At 34.3% G+C, this 20449-nt stretch overlaps 2 protein-coding genes across 5 annotated transcripts in view; one reads left to right on the top strand and one right to left on the bottom strand.

Moving 5' to 3' along the window:
• The window catches only part of homer (protein), an 83896-nt gene that overhangs the window by 24825 nt on the left and 38622 nt on the right, over positions 1-20449 (bottom strand). The gene's annotated exons all lie outside the window — the stretch shown is intronic.
• LOC142983261 (uncharacterized) lies at positions 1824-20243 on the top strand. Its single transcript, XM_076130186.1, has 4 exons — positions 1824-1937; positions 14654-14815; positions 15852-15948; positions 18608-20243. The coding sequence occupies exons 1-4, from the start codon at positions 1923-1925 to the stop codon at positions 18865-18867; spliced, it is 534 nt and encodes a 177-aa protein (XP_075986301.1). The 5' UTR covers positions 1824-1922; the 3' UTR covers positions 18868-20243.

The raw sequence follows: 20449 nt of genomic DNA, 5'->3' as shown, positions 1-20449 counted from the left end.
AAGAATTTGCAAGAAAATAGCTCAAATTTCTAAAATCCTTTCTTAGTGCTTCACTACACTTCCTAAGGAATATTCATGCCAAATTTCATTTTTCCACGCTCAGTAGTTTCGGCTGTGCATTATTCATCACTTACTCAGTATCGAAAGAGTATTGTATATGTGTATAAAATTAGTTTGCTTGAAAAATCAATATTTTAAAAGCGCTTTTTATCAAAAAATCGAATATCTTATTCTCTGCATAATACTGCAGTACCACTTTACAACACTGCGAAGACAATATTCAATGCTTTTAGCTAATTAGCCGTTAATTCTCACAAAGAACTTTCAGCGACTAATGCGCTAAATGCTTTTTACTGAAAATACTATAAATCTAGACTTGAAAAGCATGACCTACATTTAAGTATGCTGACTTTTGTCTTGTTTCAAAATGAATCAATTCTTTGTGCATATTATTATTAATAACAACCAGAAACAAATGCTCGTGCTCATAATACAAATAATTGTCCCGGATGGGACTAGAACCCACCAGACGCGGTCCTATGGTTATTGCGGCGAGTTGACTACTCTAACCAGTGCGTCAATCATGCAGTTAAGTTTACTATATTTGTCACAGAATGTCTAAATTTACCCGACTTCACATAACAATTAATCTTTCCCCATCCGCAATAAATAACTAAATTCTACCGTCAAATTCTAACCCTTACACATCTGCCATCAACTGAGCATCGAACCCGCATCGATTAATAAACGTGGCAGTTGAAACACCGCAACCAACGTATCGCAACGATTTAATTAAATGCATGTCACTCGCGGGATACAAAACAAATCACTATTTTAAACAAATTATTGTTATGAATGTACAAGTACAAAATTTTGGAATACTAGTTTTATAAGCGCGTTTAATTAATGTTACAAAAAAAGAAGCTCGTGACTTAGTTAACAACAGCCGCGCGGATCGATCTCTGAGGTTAAGCTATGCTTGCCGAGGTTGTCCTATGGATGGGTAACCATATTATACACATCAAATTCCACTGTTTTAGAAATCACGTTAAATTGTGTAAACCCTGCCATCTATCATCTATATATGCTAATATCTGCCATCAGCTGAGCATCGAACCCGCATCAATTAATAAACGTGGCAGTTCAAACGCCGCAGTCAACCATCAAACGTATTGCAACGATTTAATTAAACGCATGTCAGTCGCGGGATACAAATCGAACTACTATTTTAGATACTAACAAATAAATTTAATAAAATATATACATATGTACAAAATGTTAGCATTTTAGTTTGATAAATGCATTTTATTTCATTTTTGTTTCAATGTTATTTCTGTCCTGTGCAGGGGAACACGAGCCCGCTGATTTGATTCTCGGGTCGGTAAATGCTGCAATTAGTATTGCCAGAGAGCGTAATAATTCTAAAACTAAAGTTAAAAATACACAGATTCACAAAAAAAACCCTTTTTTAAATTTTTTGTGACATTACGCCTGAAAAATCCAAAGTATTTCGCCATCTATGTTTTAGTACCATGCTATAGAAGGCAAGTCCTGTAGCCATACACCTATACCCTGTACGTAACTAAACTCCGGGCTATTATTATTATTATGGTTATTCATACACCCAAATCCAAAAAAAAGACCCTAAGATTCTATTTGGCTTTATAATGGCTTTCCTAAACTAGTATTGATACTTGCAGATTTTTTCATTTTTGAATGCCGTAAAACTGGCCCTAAACATCTCTTATAGAATCTTCATCTTCAATTTAACCTCCAATCAAACAATCTTACAATCAAAAACCCAAACACTCACAATCCCCTACTCCGATCCATCCAAGTGGGGTGCAACTCGACAGATATAAGTGAGAGCGGCCACCACCGCCTCTTACATTGACTTGAGTGATACAACAAGACACATAGATATGGATTACAAAATTGTGAGTACGGTGATGGGTTTCTAGTGAGTTACGATCGAAAACATGTGGTGATGACTTTTCGTGAGTTATTTTGAAAGGATATTATGGTATTTTGTTGCGTATATTTTCGGTATTTTAAAATCGAGTTTTGTATTTTTTTATAAATTCAATCATTTTGATAAATTATCGTGCTGTGTTCATGGAAATAGTATTGGTTTCATTCATTTGTTGAAGCAAATATAAGATTCGTGTATATATTTTTTTTCAAGTGAATTATTTAATTTTAATTGACTATTTTACGTGAATTTATATTTTTTTGTTAATTACGTTATAATTAATATTACTTTAACAACCATTTTTTACATCACCAATTAACATTATCCGAATAACGTGTTCGTAGTATACATCGTGATAGTCCAGACAAATAAAATACATAATTATTATGAAAAATCTAAATTAACAACAATATTAATCACATTTTACATGTGTATTAGAAATCTTTTAAATGCTGCAAATCAAGTAAAACCTAAATACATTTCTTTACATAAAAAAGTAATTAAAACGATAATTTCATTTCATCAATGCATTCTAAAATCCATTTATACATAAACGACTTATGATATAACGTGTTCAATAATACATATTACAGATAAAAAAACTTCTTTTAGTTCAATATTCATAGAAAAAATGATTCTAATTCATATAATCTATTGTACAGAGTAATATCCATAACTCAATGTCCAGACATGACAAGATAAAATATTGTTTTCTAATCTTCTTTATTATTAATATTATAAACTAGCCGCCCGCCTTGGCTTCGCCCAGTTTAAAAACCTTTATATTTCCACATATAAACCCCTATACTAAATTTACAAATGTTATCACTCTGTCTATAAAAAAACGACTTAAAAAAATATGTTGCGTAGTTTTAAAGATACAAACATACAGACATAGGGACAGACGCGGAAAGCGACTTTGCTTTATACTATGTAGTGATGCGAAAGATTGTAAAAATAGGTATACCTACCTATGTTTGTTACTCTTTTACGCAAAAACTACTGAACGAATTTGGATTTAATTTGGCATATCGATAGTTTATAGCCTGAATTAACATCGTGGACGAATTCGCGGACAGAAGTTAGTGCTATACTGTTTTAATGATAAAATTTTCGCTACTGTAATTAAGCTGATAGGGATAAGAATTTTCCTTCCACGCAAGTGAGTGATAGTTTAAAATGTATGCATCACAATGCACACAGTTTTTTACTTATAGAGTTAAATATAAAAGCTAAAACTAATCGGTATTTGAAGCAATAATAATACGCAAATAACTGCCACAGTGGTGCGGTCAGTAGTATATCCGACTGGCGACCATGAGGTCTTGGATTTTATTGCCAGGTCGACAAAGAGCTTAGTCTTTTTGTAATTTAAATTAAATTAAGGTGGCAATAGGCTTGTCCAATATAGAATTAACATTATTATTGGCAAAACGTGGATGTATTTTTCCCACCTCCGCCTACACCTTCGGGGTATAACGGGCTTGATATAATGTTTGTAATAATACGCCATACACAAAACAATCTCAGCCGTTTATTATTGTACGTTTTCACCAAATAATTACGCACCACATTGTACCGTTGATGGAGTAATTAAAATTATGTATTGGAATTATGAAACGACTTGATAATTATATACGAAACTCTACGTGTCTATAGAATCGTGAAATTACTATGAGTCTTGCTCGGTTACATTCGGTTGGTTGATTTAAGAATCGGTAGGAAATTGTACGTTGGTTTTATAATTTAGAGTAAATTAAATTTCACCAATTACTGTCTCACTGCTAGACTTCTTTGTTACGTATGCTATATTTTTTCAATATTAGTTAGTTCCCAAGTTATATCATAACTGAATAGGTTCTACTTTTTGTATAGCCAGTTATTATTTGTTCTTGCCAGCTCTTCTCATTGGCCCTACCTTCCGAACTGGCGGAAAAATTCACTCTGTGTATCATTGACCAACATAAGTGTCAGCATTTGACCAAAATGAATCAATGATTTGATTTTGTATGATACCAATTAGCACTTAGCGTAGTCTAGTTTAGTTAGCAGCTAGTAGTAGTCTCATACTTTGAAAAATCCTTTAGTTTCTCTTTTTTTTCAAACATACATATTTGGTCTCTTATTAGTTAAATTCTTTTCAATTTATAGGTCTTTCTAGCTTTTTTTTTCAACCAATCTTTATTTACAACTAAAGCTGACTTAAAACTTTCGAACTTACTATTTCCGACTATTTTATTTCTTAACGTCAATAGTTTTCTGTTGCTGTCACACGTTTAAATACATTAAGTTTTAACGCCACTGCATCATCGGGTCACGTCTTAAATCAATTATCACTTATAGTCCAACAACTTAGTAGAGAGCCTGCAAGGCTCGCGGGTGGAGCACAAAATTTAGAATTGAGCATGTCAGCGACTTGCAGGCCTACGCAAAAGACGGTTGCCTGTTTGATGCAGTACCTACAGATATTTTATTTTTGGAAATACACGATTTTAATATACAGAGTGGAAAAAAATAGTGATTAGGAAACCTTAATTATATTGAAGATATCATAATTCTCTAAAAATAAAGGAAACATACTACTATTTTGTTAAGTAATGACGCACTCTAAAGCTCTCTCTACTCAGTTGTAGGACTATAAAATGACTTCAGCCTAAAGCCATTGTTTACTTACTTCCATCGTAAAACATAATTTCTAATCTAATAGGAAAACAGTAATACGAGTCACCATAAATCACAATTTCACTTACAAACACTGTCAGCATCGTACCTAGGACTTCCTCACACCGTTTCCTCAATATTAGCATAATAATAGCGTTGAATTTTTCACTATAATTGCTAATTAGTACTGCGATGTGTATCTTCCTTGTAAAATGTATCTAACAATGAAATAAAAGTATGCGTGGATTTGTATCTGAGGATTTTCATCGCTACGAGTATGTGTAATCAGTATGTCATAACTTTACGCATATGCTTTTACAATCGGAATAAAACGTTTTAAAGATATTGGTTTTATTATCATACTGTTTCTTTAAAAGAAAACGTGAACTGACTACTGTCGGATTATTTTATGCCAGTTTAAAGTAACTGTGACCCTAACAAAATGATATGCACTTTATCATTACTGACATTGGCAGACATTATATGTCTTGTTACAAACTTCCGAAAGGCATGAATGCTTTTCTTCAAGCATATTTTTGTTTTATTATTTTGTCAATTTAATTCTAACTGCAGGATTATCGACCGTTCTTACACACAACATACTATTACATCTTTCTTCAATACATTAATAGCAATAACTTAACTCATTGTAAGCACTAATAACCAATAACCAATTCCCAATCTAATCGGCTCTAACTCAAAATACACACTCAAAGAAAGCTCGGCAACAAGAATGTTCCCACAATTATAACCAAGTATCAATTACAATCACATTTCATACACCCACATAACAGCAAGTAATACTTATAATGTACGTGAAAAGTAAAAGGATGCAAATCTCTCGTCCATTTAGTGGCAAGTGAAAATATCGCGTGCGTTAGACTTCGTTAGTGTCACGCTATGAGCACGTGATGTGAACGCGTTCCGTATCTTGGACATTGATCCTCTTATTTACATGACAATGAAAAAATCTATCATTTATTTCAAGAATAAAGATTCGAAAAATCTGCTTGTCTATCCCTTGCGCTAAACCACTAAAACTGCTGAACCGATTTTCATTAAACTTTCCGTTGGAGGCTATTATATATTTTCAAAGCGAAGCAAGTGATGCCGCGTGCATCAGCTAGTCTTAAATTAATCTGTTAAACATTCGCGGATACACTGGTTTAAGATGAAAATCAATGAGATAGCTCGATAGCTTATAATCTAAGATTACTCTGAGAGAGACAAGCCTTTACAAAAACATTAAGTATATTTTCTATCATGTTTAAGGATTGTTAGAACAAAAAAACAAAGTAACATTAAATGAATTTTAGTATTACTGTCTACTGCTTAAATAAAATATCAAAACTATCACAGAACAACTCACACTCGGTCATTTGATTTCTAACTAAGCAGAGCTTTTTCTATGGAAACCATATAACTGACAAACTTAACTAAACTAATATGTTTATACTTCTAAATTCATACTTATGTATATACAGAAACAATCAAGCTCGATTCTCTACCAAAATCGACTACCGACAACCAGCTAGCTATTGAAAAAAAATGTATGAAAAGATTTTCATAAATTTTTTTTCAATACGACATTTACGACGCCGGTTAGAGGCGCTGATCAGATGATCAGCGTCTCTAACCGGCGTCGTAGGAACTAGCAGTACATATTAAATATCAAATTTTCGATACTCGACAGTACCGACTGTAGAGAATCGCGCTACAGAACAGATACTCGTGGTCATCACACAAATATATATCCCGGGTGGCATTCGAACCCACCACACGCGACGGTTATTGTGGCAAGGTGACAGTCACAGACAGACTTTCCTGTATTATAATAGTGTCTATTTCTTCTACATTGTCCATAGTAAAAACAGCAAAGGAAACGATATTAATACAAGGAAGTACGCTAGCGTGGCAGTCGGTAATTGTGACAGTCTGACATCCGCGTGTTGCGTGCCGCGATTGATATATATCCAATTATTGACTATTAGCATGCAGATCTAGACGAAACTTAGGCATTCAAAAGTGGGACATGATAAGCTTTATATAACGGAAGAGGAAATGTGCATGTTTGAGCTCTATTCGCTATGTTATGACAGCGCCACCTAGCAGCCGAACTAGCTCGAAGAGTTTCCTATTTTTGTTAGATCGCGCGATTCAATCAATTTGTCAATTTTGTGCCCGACATAGAAAGATACAAAAAGCATCTTTCGAGGAGAAACTGGCTCGAAAGATGCTTTTTGTAAAGCATCTTTCGAGCCAGTTTCTCCTGTGACAAGAACTGTCGATGTCCAGCTCTGGACTTCTAGCCTTTATGCAGAAATGCCATGCATGCTCTGCTAAAATTGGAAATAAAAAACAACACTTAAACATCAATGGCACAAACCAATAATGACTGGTACAAACAGAAGGAAACTTGTGCCTCTGCAGCTGATAGAAAAAGTAAAGAATAATAATGTTTATATCTGAGGTGCCGCGAAGATCTGAAGAAAATCGAATATCTAAGAGACGCAAAATACAATCATGTGGGAAACAGATCATTCTTGAGTTGACTGACTATCAATTTAAGATTCACTTTATAATCACTTATAACCTAGAAACGAATAGTTCATATCTAGTAAACATACAATCCTATCATTTCAACAATATAAACATACCCTACACTCCTTCCAGAAGCGTAGTAAACAGAAAATTAACTCTCCAGTCAAGAACGGCTTATAGCAAACAACATCATAATAAGCTATCGCTAAATAGTGCAAACTTGCTTGTGATAATCCTTAAAATTGTATGCGAAACACGCACAGATTGCCTCGTGGAATATTAGTGATTAATTTTAGATACGACAGTTCAATCAGGGACGTAAACAATACAGTATAGTTGCTTATGAGAATTTCTCATTGGTTTATGAGTTGAACTGGTGGTTTTTTAGCCTTTGCGAGAAGAATTAAGGAAGATGTATGTTTTATGCCACAATGGGAGACTATTTTGATCATCTGTTACCAAAGATTTTAACAAAAATGTTGATTTTAAAGATAAATAGTGTTAAAAGCTGACCCACGCAACCCCATCCCGATGACGTGTTAATTGGTTTCTGAGGGACCATGAGTCGGGACTGCGTCTTGAAGTATATACTAGCAAAATTTCATTCAAATTGGTTCTGCTGTTTAAACGTGAAAGTGAAACAAACGAACAGACAGTTATCGCAATTTATAATATTCGTAGATACTGACTATAACCGATAACTTCAACAACTAAGTCTTCCAATATCACTCACGTAGTGTATCTCACTTAAGATCATCTTCAAACAAAATCTCAACAAATATTTTCATCTAACCACAAGCCCCACTAACACCACTCGGACAAACAACTCGAGTAGCACACAACGAACATCAAGTAAAAGAAAGCGTCTCAAATATTGACAATTACGCGCAATGACTCGCCGGTCACATTAGTCCGATATTAATGTGACTTACGACTTTCCGGTTCTGATGTAATGTGTGAAGATTTCACTTGAATTTGTTTGTTAGTTGAATTAGTGAATCAGCTGTTTTGGTAAGTTTGATAGGCTATCAACAATTTAAAAATTTACGAATAATCTCCATAACAATCTTGGCAGTTATCTCATACAGCTCCATTAACTTTTCGAGCTAGTGGTAAATTCATAAAGTTATCTTTATTGGTCACTTAGACTTCTTACTTTTCTTCTACCTTGCGTTTATTCACATCATTAAACTATATTTAGTAGTTTCCGGATCTCAGACTCATAAGTAATTTAAACAGTTTCGTGATAACAAAAGTTTAGTAAAAAAGAGTAGGTTTACAATTCATCTTCTTTTATCTTTGGTAGCATTCCCCATATTTTGTTTTCGTTCCAGAAGCTCAATTGGTACAAAAACCTCTCTTCTCTACCTTCAGATCAAGTTACGAAAGCTATCCAGATCGATAGTGAAAACTAAACGCCGTACAAAATTGCGAACACTTTACTCCGGGACCAGGAAAATAAAATAAATAACACGCAACATCTAATATTTCCTCAAAGATACAAATTGACGTAATACCAAGCAGTCCATACATAATTTGTTATACATCGGCCCACATCCGAGCTTTAACTCAGTGTACCGTTCAAAATCCTACTTGTATTATAAATGCGAAAGTTTATGGAGATGATGTTTAATATTCTTTTAAGCAAAATTACTTTATAGATTTTCACGATAACACTTATTTTTGAAAATATACAAAATATTATGTCTGTTACACTCGAAGGTATAGAAAATACACTCACGTTTTTCCATAAAAAAATGCCAGTCCTATGTATAAAGGGTGAGCCCATTGCTGATTTCCACATTGTGCATGGGCCAACAGACTAAAGTCTGGATAATCATAAAGCAAAGGTCCTGAACCTGACTAGTGTGGTTAACTCCAAGGCCTAACCCCTCCCTCATTCCGGGAGAAGACCTTTTGCCGTGCAGTGGGACATTAAAGGATTTAACAAACACACGCTTTTTTCACATAGGGGTCGACAGAGACCAAAAACGCCACTTGGTACGATTCTTACAAACTTTTCTTGCCTTATTCACATCCATACATCTTGTCATACAGGATAGTCGGTTACGAGTACTACACACCTGATCCTTTCAAGACATCGTCCGGATAAATTTATTTCAACATTATTAAATCTTGTCATGCGAACGAAGTAGCAGGCAGAACCTAGTCATCCATAACACGATCCCTTCGATATCGTCGCTTCGATCAAATCCGACAAATATTTGTGCTTCACATTTAAATGTTTTTGTTCCAAAAAGGTTCTTGTTTGTGTATGTAGATTTCTCTTATTTGTTGATGCACATGTGTAGAGTTCTGTTTTGGTAAAAATAGTAGGACTTCGGGTTGATAGAGATATGGACAGTTTTCTGTTGTTTGTCAAAGTTACTTCAGTTATACTTAAAGATAACTTTTATTTAGTTTTCTCGGTGGAATTGGTTCCCATGTCTGATGATGGGTATCCTTATACATATAGAACTATTCGTCACTCGTTAATATTCAATGGTATTATTTTATTGGTATATGAGCACCAATCGAAAAACGTAACTTTGAATCCAATATTTTTTTATTCACGCCATACGTGGCAACTATTTTAACCACTGCATTACGGAGGTATTCTGGATATTTTGGAAGGAATTTGTGGGACCTAAATTTGAAATGTCATTGTAGCTTGATCGCTTCAAGGACAAAAAAAACTGACTGATACATTAAACAGTGGGTGTCAGTGTACCCATAAACAAAAATTTGAAGAATCTCTCGTCCTTTCTATTCTGAACCAGCCAGTAGAGCTCACCCTTTAGGCGTAGTGTTTCACAGTAATTGACTTTTTGTCGTTACCCAGAAAATTCCGAGTGGGATTATATTACAGTACCTACCCGGACCTTAATTGATTTTGAGAAAGCGTAGCAATTTGCTGCGGATAAGTTTCCTGAGGTCCGGACATTGGCTCAAAGAAAAACATTGTGAAGTTAATTTACTTGTAGAAAAAGCTCTTCAGGAAATGATAAATTAATTTTGACGTTAAAAAAATTGGCTATTATAAAAGCCTTTGTAGCTGCACTTGGAGAATTTATATTGCTTTAATAAATGAGACAAGTAATACGGAATAGGCTAGAAAAACGAAAACTAGTAGGTACTCTGCAATATATGCAGTTGAGAAACTGCACCAGAATTGGGTAGTTTTCAGTATATTACTTGTTGCAATCTACCCTATCAGCAGAACTAATCTCATCAAGCCATTCTCATCTACTCATACGAGACTTAAAGGAGATGAAATTATTATATGTAAGCGAGGCCTCGATTGTGAGGTGATGCAAACGAGAATACACCTTGTTCCAGAGGCCATGGGTTTGATCGCCACACGGAACAAATATTTATGCGATCCACAGATAGTTATTTCGGGTCTGGTTGTACGTTGTTGCGTGTTTGTAAAAGACCACGCGTTACGAGAGCAATTATTAGTAGGGTGGAGTCTTTAAAAAAAAAGCCATAATAATAACTCAACTCAACAGCCAAAATAATAACATAATAAAAACTAAATAAGAGAGTACCACATTCGCATTCTCATAATATACTATTTAATCAAAATAACATACGTACAGCAAACATCAAACGCATCTAAGTCAATTCGCTCTGGCAACACGTTAGCGTCAGGATTACCGCCTCATATCGAGTTACGAACATTGACGCGACGTGTTCGTGTAATATTATCTATGTTACACTTACTACTGCAGTCAAAGGGATATTGGATGATGAGCTTTGACGAATCCTACTATAGTCCAACAATTTTTTATGTAACCCATTACTGTCCTACTGCTAGGCCAGGGTCTTTTCCCAAACGAGGGAAGGGGTTAGTCCTAAAGTAAAACCTGCTGGTTTCAGTTGCCAGTTGGGGACTTAGCATGCCCTTAATAAATGTATTCAACTTTAAGCATGCAAGGTTTCATCACGATATTTTCCTGCACCGGTAGAGCAAGTGATAATTATTTCCTCCGAAACACGGAGGAAGCCAGCGGACATAATATGGTCACCCATCCAATGATCAACCTCGACAAGCGTAGATTAACCTCTTATAACCAAAATAAATAAAAATAAATCGTGCATAAGGCTCTCTACAAAGTTGTCGTACTATAGTAGTGCAATGAAAGGGATATTGAATGAGCTTTGACGGTCGTGCTAATACTATTTAGGATTTAGCGCGGCTCTCTGTAAGGTAAAGTTAATAGGTATTGAAGCTTCATCCGTATTGATAAATTGATTTTGTAAAATCTTTTTGTGGAAGCCGTTGCATCTGTTAACATTTTTTGTAGGAGTATAGGTACTTGTTAAGGTGTATTGAAGTCAGTCATGTTTAACCAAATCTATGTACATACAGAGTAAGTGTATAAGGCAGGGGATAATTGCCAGGAAATGGCCAAGGGCGACTCTATTATCATTTTTTTTTATTTACCTACGCGATTATATTGTTAGACAAAGATCTCACTCAAAAGAAATATAAAACCGTCTTCGCACAGAATAAGACAAGAGAAAAGTAAGAGAGATGCTTAGTTGAATCCACAATCATATTACAAAATTACAGAGATATTATTATTATTATTCTAAAGTATTACCTTCTCCAATTCCTACAACTTATACAGTTCACTTATAACAACAAGAACTTATTGAAAACCTAACTTTATAACAATAAAACTTCAAATACTAATCGAAAATAGACTCTATTTGAAAGGAATAAGGTACATTTTCCTTAGAAAAGTGTTTAAGTTCTTCGTTTTAATTCGCCCTTGCATTTTTATTGGAACCGGGATTGCCTGGAGACGTATTGATTGAATGTTCCACAGATAATATTATGATTGAAGGAAATTGTAATAGTTTCTTCTTGGAAGGTTAAAGTGGAACGAGATGTAGTGGAAAAATTGTTTAAGCTTGGGTCATGATATTTGAGATTAGGGATTTTGTAAATCTAATACGAAATGGCAAGCACTTTTAAGTATTTGTTGAAAATATAGAACTTAATGTAGCTTCATCCTCTTCTTCAAGCTTCGAAATGAAAGAGAATACTGTACTTATAATTATATTTTAAACAGACCTTGGGACTATCTCTTCGGAGGATCCTCTTGTATTTATTGAAAATAAGACCTAACGTAAGAAAATTTCTTGTTTTGGTCTTGGAAAATGGTTCAAGAACGGGATTTAAGCAAAGTATTTAAAAAATCAAGAGTAAATCTATATCCATTAGCCAATCAAAGAAAACTTCAATTGTAAATGCAAGTCAACGCGCTTCAAACATTTTTTACACTACTAATTAGTGAGTCAGGACATTGTCGAAAATTTAAAAATAATAGAGGAGTTTCGGGAAGGCATTGTCCAACAATGGGAAAGTAAAAAAAAAACTATTGACCAGAAGAATAAAACAAAAGATTACTTTTCTATCTAATATAGCGTAATATTTCCAATAAATGTACCACAAGAATAGCTACAGTTGTTGGGGTTATCGGACAAGACCGATAAATTAATTAAACTGCCTCACAGAACGCCACTCGTGGCGGACAGTTGGACAACTGATATAGGTACCATGTTTCATTTTACAAAATCACTTTACATTTTGTTTACTAATCAGTGGAAATTTTGACCAAATAATATGATGATTATGGAAAATATTGACCACATTTTAACTTTATTAAAATATACGACTTATTTCCTGCATCTGTAGCGCATGAAGTGCATCTAACTGCTAAACACGCGTACCCGGGTATTTTCCCGGGTAAAATGACTTATTAGAATTTAATTTAGATTAAGGTTAATTATAACGTTTAATCTGATCTGATGACTAATCATATTTTATACGGAAATATACATTTTGTAATAATTTGCGTATTTGTATGTATTTTGATTAAACTAAACACCTTTGCGGTTCATGTTTAGTGTGATGTCTATTTAAAGAGATTAACTTATCATTCTATACTTAACGCTGTTATGAGTGGGATTTGAAACCCTTTGATGTGAGAAAATAACATCCAACTGTACACATTTTAAAATTTTTACTAAACAAAATATTGAAATGTCAGTCAATTTGTTCTTTTAGTTTTTACTAAAACTCGTTGGGAGCTAGTAGATAGTAGTGTCTATCTTTTGTCTGAAAAACTGTTGAAAATATTGAACAACCAAACGAACGAATAGTTTTGTTTTGAACTGAAAAGTTGTGATAAAAAAGCTGTACCGTTTCACCTACAATTTCTACCTACTACAGATGTACGAGTATGTCCCGTGTATTGTTTACGCAAATGTTAAAACAAATTTGTAGAATGTGTTTCGTTTCTATAGATTTGTATTTAAAAGATGAAGATAGTTACTCACAAAAAATATCCAACGAGTTTTCTGGATGCATCTGGTCGGTCGAGGAATAAGGAAAAGGGTGACTTTACTCCCTAATTAAATTTTATTAGCTTAAGTGTTCTTAACCCTACTAAAGTAAAATAAGTAAACCAGATTGTATGTTTGTTACTAAATCACTCAAATCAGCAGACCGGAGTGAAATAACACAAAGTCATTTTTAATAGGTAGGACACTTTATCCCGCGCTTTCACCAACATCGTCCGCGAGGAAAATCTATCTACACCAACTCGTGATAACCAGTATTTATAAAACTCATAAACTAATCTCCACAATTCCAGTTATACGTTCAATCATATTTTCTATGATAATGTTAGATTTCTAACTGGCCTGTTAGTCAGACGAGGCTAAGTGTCTAGTCCCTCAAGTCGTGATGACGGGTACTTTCGCAAACGTTTTCACTGCGCCAGCGCACGTTGAAACGTTTTGTTAAACACGATATAAACGTCAAATCTATTATGGTTTTTGTACTAAAATTGACAGACAAATAGACAATGAAAGACGACATAAAGTATAATGTATTTGACAGCAGAATTGTTCCACTAAATGGCAATTAGCTGTGACATATCTTAAAAAGTTACATCGATTGAGTAGGCACGATACTTTACTATTTTTTCCCTGTCAAATGTTGATAAGTAAAACAAATAACTCACGAAAAGGTTAAAAACAACCACTCATTAGTTTAGCTTTTTCCACTTAGTTGTATTTTTCTTCTGGAAAGCATGTCAATATCCCTATTTCGTGTAGTAAACTTTAGTCATACACAAAAGGCTATCCTCTAACGGGCACAGTCAAGTTTCACAATATGTTTTCTTTACAAAAGTTAATTGTCCCGTTCCGTTCATTATTCGCCGCAACCATTGCGTCGGCAGGTCGTAGGTTCGATTCCCACACGGAACAGTTATTTGTGCGTTCCACTAATAATTGTTTCGAGTCTGGTTGTACTTTGTGTCGGTTTTTTGTATGTTCGTAAAAGTCCCCGCGACACAAGAGTTAATCTTAATGCGGGAGTTGTCTTAAAAAAGAATTAAAATATTAATCGTCTTAGCAGCATTACACCTAGTCTAAGACCCTCTCTCTAATTTCCAGAGTGCCGTCTCCCTCCTACTGGTCGCGTGCGTGGCGGCCCAGTTCGACGACTTCGGCGGTGGCTACGAGGGCTACCACAAGTCGCCGGTGCACCTTCATCAGCAGCAGAACCTGGACGATGGCCACGAAGGACATGGAGAGGACTTTGACTTGGATTACCATGTGAGTAACGAAGAAATATACACTAATCCTACCTATGTAAGGTCTACCTTACTCATCAGAAATGGATGAATATAAACCAGTAATAATAAATAGAAAAATTATAGACGAGAATTTATTAGCAGAAAATGCTCGAAATTGAAAAGTTAGGTTCTGGCTATATCTAGGGATAATTTTTCCTTCATGCTTTTTCTACAAAACATATCTCTATTTGGCTGCTGTGGTTTACTTATAGATGCAAAAGTAGTCAGGTGAAAGGTTCCAAAATTTTATTTTCGTTGGAGTCATACTCTCTTGTATAATAATGGGATCTGCCTTTACAAGCTTATAATACTAATGCTTATGCAAAAAACCGAGCAAAAAGCATATATATTTCTAACAATTTTCGATTAAATAACAACCCTCAGTCAGCTAAAGTTACTTAAACGAGAGGCTATTTCAATAAGGCACCATTTAGACCCGGATATGGTTTCGATATCTCACAATACAGCCGCAGAACTTCAAACGTTTTTAATACTCATATCTCAAAGCTATTCACCAAACTGTCGATAAAACGAAATATTTTCAATATCGAACTAAAACTGCGGCTTTGTGGAGCCCTGAAACTGCCAGCTTACATTTTTCACGTTCACGCTGAAAATTTCAAGAGTGCGCTCGTGCCGGCCGCTGTATTAAAAACTTGGTCATGTCTGAAATTTAGGACAGCAAATTCGTAGCATGTTTTTAACAAGCTTTTATGTGTGTTCAAATTATTCTTGTACAGATGCCAAGCTTTTTCAGCATAGGAGTAGGTAGGCATTAAATAACATCTAAAATCTTCGATATCTATTCATTTGTACTGTAACAATAGAGGCTATTTGAAATGTTACTTAAGGTCGGAGGTCAACCCCACAAACATGAACTTAAGGTTCAACTGAAATCTAATACCGTATAGTACAGCATACCGCATTTTTTTTAAACAAATTACTAGAATCCATTTCTTTCTCAGCTCTTTTTACATACCGGTATAATTATAATCCATTCCAATGGTAAATTTCAGGCGCATCCCAAGTACTCGTTCGACTACTCCGTGAAAGACCCTCACACCGGTGACCAGAAGGAACATTGGGAGACCAGGGACGGAGACAAAGTTAAAGGTAAGAAGAAAGAAAATAACAACTAAATCTATACTCTCGCTATCATGTTATTTTTGGACATCTGACTACAGGTACACCGTTAATTAATGATAAATATATAGAAAAATAATCCATTAAGGACTGCAAACAGTCGTTTAAAAAATATTTCGAGGTGGATGGGATTTTGTAATTTTCTACCAAACTTGGGCTACTTCTGTACTACGATATGAACAACGTATCTTCAAAAGACTACTTTCAAGTTTCGTTTTCTTGAAAAAAAATTTTTTAAAAATTTATGCAATTTAATTAGAATTCTTCTCTTTCAAAGTTACAGTCAAACAGTACCATTACTGTACGTAAATCTTATATTATCATTCACAATGTTGTTTTATTCGTTCACCCTGGCCGCCTGTTGTCTCAGACGCTGTGTAATAAATCACTCAAATCCTGTGGTCTTTCTCTTGCGTAACATATTACTATGTTGTGTTAGCTACAAACTTTTGTATGATATACGGTATTTTATTGCCTTGAGATATATTGTGGTTTATTAAGGCATGATAGCTAATTTAAGACATATCATATGAATATCAACAAAAAAATACTACAATTGTTGGAATACTGTAAAGTTTTTTATACAGAGCAAATATTGAAATGAGATAAATATCATAACTTTTAAACTCTCGCGTTGCATGTTTAATGTATAATAGAATACGGGAATTAACGCGAAGAGCCTGGGACCACGGCGAGTGCAACCTGCGCCGAAACGTTAGGCATTTTAAGGTAAAATGCGTGTTCGCGTTAATTCCCGTATTCTATTATACATGAGATAAATAGTCAGGAAAAGAGAAAGAGCGAGAGCAGCCATTTAAAGAGGAGTAACGCAAGTTGATCAAAAACAAGTACTTTAAACTATTGTGAATCTTCAAATTAATGAATTTGAAGATTCACAATAGTTTAAACTTGCAAGAAACTCTAAGCCAATCATTTTAAACGCAAAGTACAATTTATACACGGATATAACAATTTATTGCTATCTAGTCAATAGCTGGAAGCCGATAGTCGGTAGCCGGTAGTCGATAGCCGGTAGCCGGTAGCTGATAGTGGTAGGAAATAGACCTTGCGGTTCCAATTCCAAGAAGTATATTACATGAAATTTATAACTATCTGTATAAATGATATTCCATCAATAAATTCAGAGAGAATATTGTACGTAAAATTCATATTGAAGGGAGTGCAGCAAAATTAATTCCCGTTGAATATGTGTACGAACAAAACGGAGCAGAATTCGCAGAATGCAGCCTTTGAGAGTAAAATCAATAACATTTCGTTGAATACTGTTGAAAGTGTATCATATATTATTGGAAATATTACTAGAGGGAAGCGAACGGTACGTCGATGTCTTGTAGCGCTCGCCGGTCGGTAAACGATGAGCCGGTTAGGCAATTGTAACGCGTCATTCTATAGATGGGTAGCCGCAGATTAGTAATTGAAACCTTATTTCGAAGGGCACGTAAAAAGTCCCGATTGATGTCAACTAAAACTTACACTAGTTTGCACTAACACTGCGATAAATAAAGAGTGATGTTTAAACCAAATATCACCAATTTTAACTGTATATATATGTGATATCAATGTCTCTATTTATTTCTAAACAACGTTCTAGGATCCATATTTTGGAAAAAAAACAGCGGGTGACGTGACGGTCCTTCAAGTCATGAAAATCCTTTGCTTTTAGATACATTCGTCGTTTTTTAACGATGTTTACTAACATTAATGTATCAAAATATCAATATTCCTCATTGCTGTTTGCACATCTCTAAATATTACATGAAAGTTGTGTATTTGAGAGGCTTTCACGTGTGTTTCAGTTCTGGGAAAGTATTGATTGAAGTTCCAGTTAAAACCGCATCTAGTTGGAACACTGGCTTTTGTGGCTAGTGGATGCGGTATATTTTGATTGCATTTATTTTACGTGTAGTTTCAGTATTAATAAAAATGGTATCATATTTGTTTTTTTTTTGGAAAACTTTGTTTAAAAAAGAATTTGTGTGATACATAAAACGGTTTAAATACTGCTTGTCCTTTCTTTTCGCTGTTAGGAAGAAGGTTTAAAATTAAAATGGTCGAGTATTGAATATTTTCTGTGTGTCCGAAGGGACTACAAATCAGGCAATATAACCCTAGATTTTAGGACGGGAGTTGTCTTAGAATATAATTATATGAAAAATATGAATCACTATTTTAATTTACTCACGTCAAATTGGTGAAACAATAATTTCGAGCTAGGTGACTGAATTGAACTATCTCGAAAAGGGGGGTTTCCTCACATAGAAACGCCTTTTTATTGTTTGTGCTAATTTAACTACTCACTGCATGTGCACTCAATCGATGCCTCATCGATCAGCTAAACAAACTCAATTGTTTAACCCCTATTTGAATGGCAATATAACACCTACACCGTTTTGGCCCTTTTATGTTGCATTCATAAAAGAATATTCGCAGAGGAGTTTGATAACATGACTGATATGTAACTATAAACTCATCCCTTGTGTCATGAAACTAAATATTGTAAATGGAAAAACGCATACGCTTTGGCTTTCGCCTTCCGATATAATAGGTATGATGTACGTAGCAATGCTTTTTTCGAATTAAACTAATAACACACTATCCATTGCCGCAGGTACCTACACCCTAATAGAAACAGACGGAACAAAACGCGTAGTGGAATACGAAGCGGACGACAAGAACGGCTTCAACGCGGTAGTCCACAAAATTGGTACACCGAAACATGAAGAATATGAGCCTAAGTACGAAGCTAAGTATGAACCTAAGTTTGAAGCTAAGTTTGAAGCTAAGCCTGCCCATGAGCCGGTACATTATCAACAGGACTATGGGTTCGACGATGGTTTTGTGCCTATCGCTGGGGGATTTGAACATTAGTGGCTTTGAGTAGAATGGATATAGTACGGGCTTATGTTGTTACGTTTTCTATAACTTATCGTCAGTAACGGTTAGGCTTGCAGAAGTTAAGTAGGTAGGTTTATTTGTTATTGAAGATATGATATTGAAACGGCTGGATGTTTTCTTGTCTACATAATATTGGGGACAGTTGAATAGCTTAAAACAGTTACTAATTACTTAGTTTACGGAACGTACAAAATTTGCTCGAAATCAATGAAAAAATGGGTAATAAAAAGCGCTATTTTATGTCCAATTATAAAATATCTCTTATAAATCCATTACATTTCTGAATAAATATCTTCCACTGATGTTTAAAATCTCCGAAACATTTAAATTGGATTTAAAATATTAAAAATAATACTGACTACATTTTTTATAATAATCCAAATAAACTTATTAAAATTTAACAAAGGCTTTCACATCAAATAAAAACAATGTTTTTATAACATACAACATAGCCCGTTTATTCGAATCCATTCACTTAAAAAACTTTAAAATATTTAAAATATTACACTGAATTTAGCCTAAATATTTCTGTTACAAACGGCCAGTTAACTGTTCATTCATTCATTCACTCATCCCGTTATGTTCACTCATTCGTTCATTGAATGAAAAGATACGCTTGCGATTTAAAGACCGGCTTTTTTTCATAAACTCTTGTAGTTTTATGTTTTGTTTCGTTTTTAAAGGCATTAATAGGGAGTGAGAAAGAGAGCGATGTATTTGCTATGAGATTTTTGTATACAAGGTTTTATAATTCTGATTGCTTTAAACCTGTTATTTCGTTTATTAAGACTATTTCATAATTTACATCATCCATTTTAAATTTGTTAAAAATATTACTATTATAATAAAACATAGTGCATTTTGCAGTGATGAGTTGCGTAAAATTCGCGTAATTTTCCGCAACTTGTCACGTATGAAAGAATAATTGAATATTGATTGGTTAACAAGTAAATACACATCACGTAATATTTATCGCGTAAAATAAGTCCTACGAATGCATCAATTATATTGTAAATCGTAATAAATTACGTAATATTAACACAGATTGCTTATTCACAAATAAATTTGAATATTTTGCTAGAAATTACGCGCTGCTATAAATTACGGGGCTTCTTTTACGCGAAAATTTTACGCATGCGTAAAAATGTGTGATTTTCGTAGGTTGCTCATTAAGAATATAGATAATTTATTAAGATGTTGTAATGAGTAGCACACGAACTTATTTATTAATTGTGTGAAATACACGATTCGTATTATTTAGTTAAGATCCTTGACTGTATTGTTTCTGTTTTAGTTTATAAGTGTTTGTACAAAAACTTCTTGCGATTGAATAAACTTTTTTATTGTTATTGGTGTTTTATTAATCTTCATCAACATATGTATTCAAAGATGTCAAAGTAAAACTCAATGGCTTTTGCACAACTCTGTGTCTTTAGTATATTAGACTTGTACCCTCAATAGTTTTGACGAAGTCAACCACGCAATTTTTCGCACATTCAGTCGAGCAAAATAACAGCTTAAAGCTATTACGCTTTTAGTAACGCAATTGAGAAGT

This window comes from Anticarsia gemmatalis, chromosome 23 (assembly GCF_050436995.1).
Source record: "Anticarsia gemmatalis isolate Benzon Research Colony breed Stoneville strain chromosome 23, ilAntGemm2 primary, whole genome shotgun sequence".
NCBI classification, from domain to species: Eukaryota; Metazoa; Arthropoda; class Insecta; order Lepidoptera; family Erebidae; genus Anticarsia; species Anticarsia gemmatalis.
Note: the sequence above shows the minus strand (reverse complement) of the source record. Positions and strands in the feature narration are given on the sequence as shown.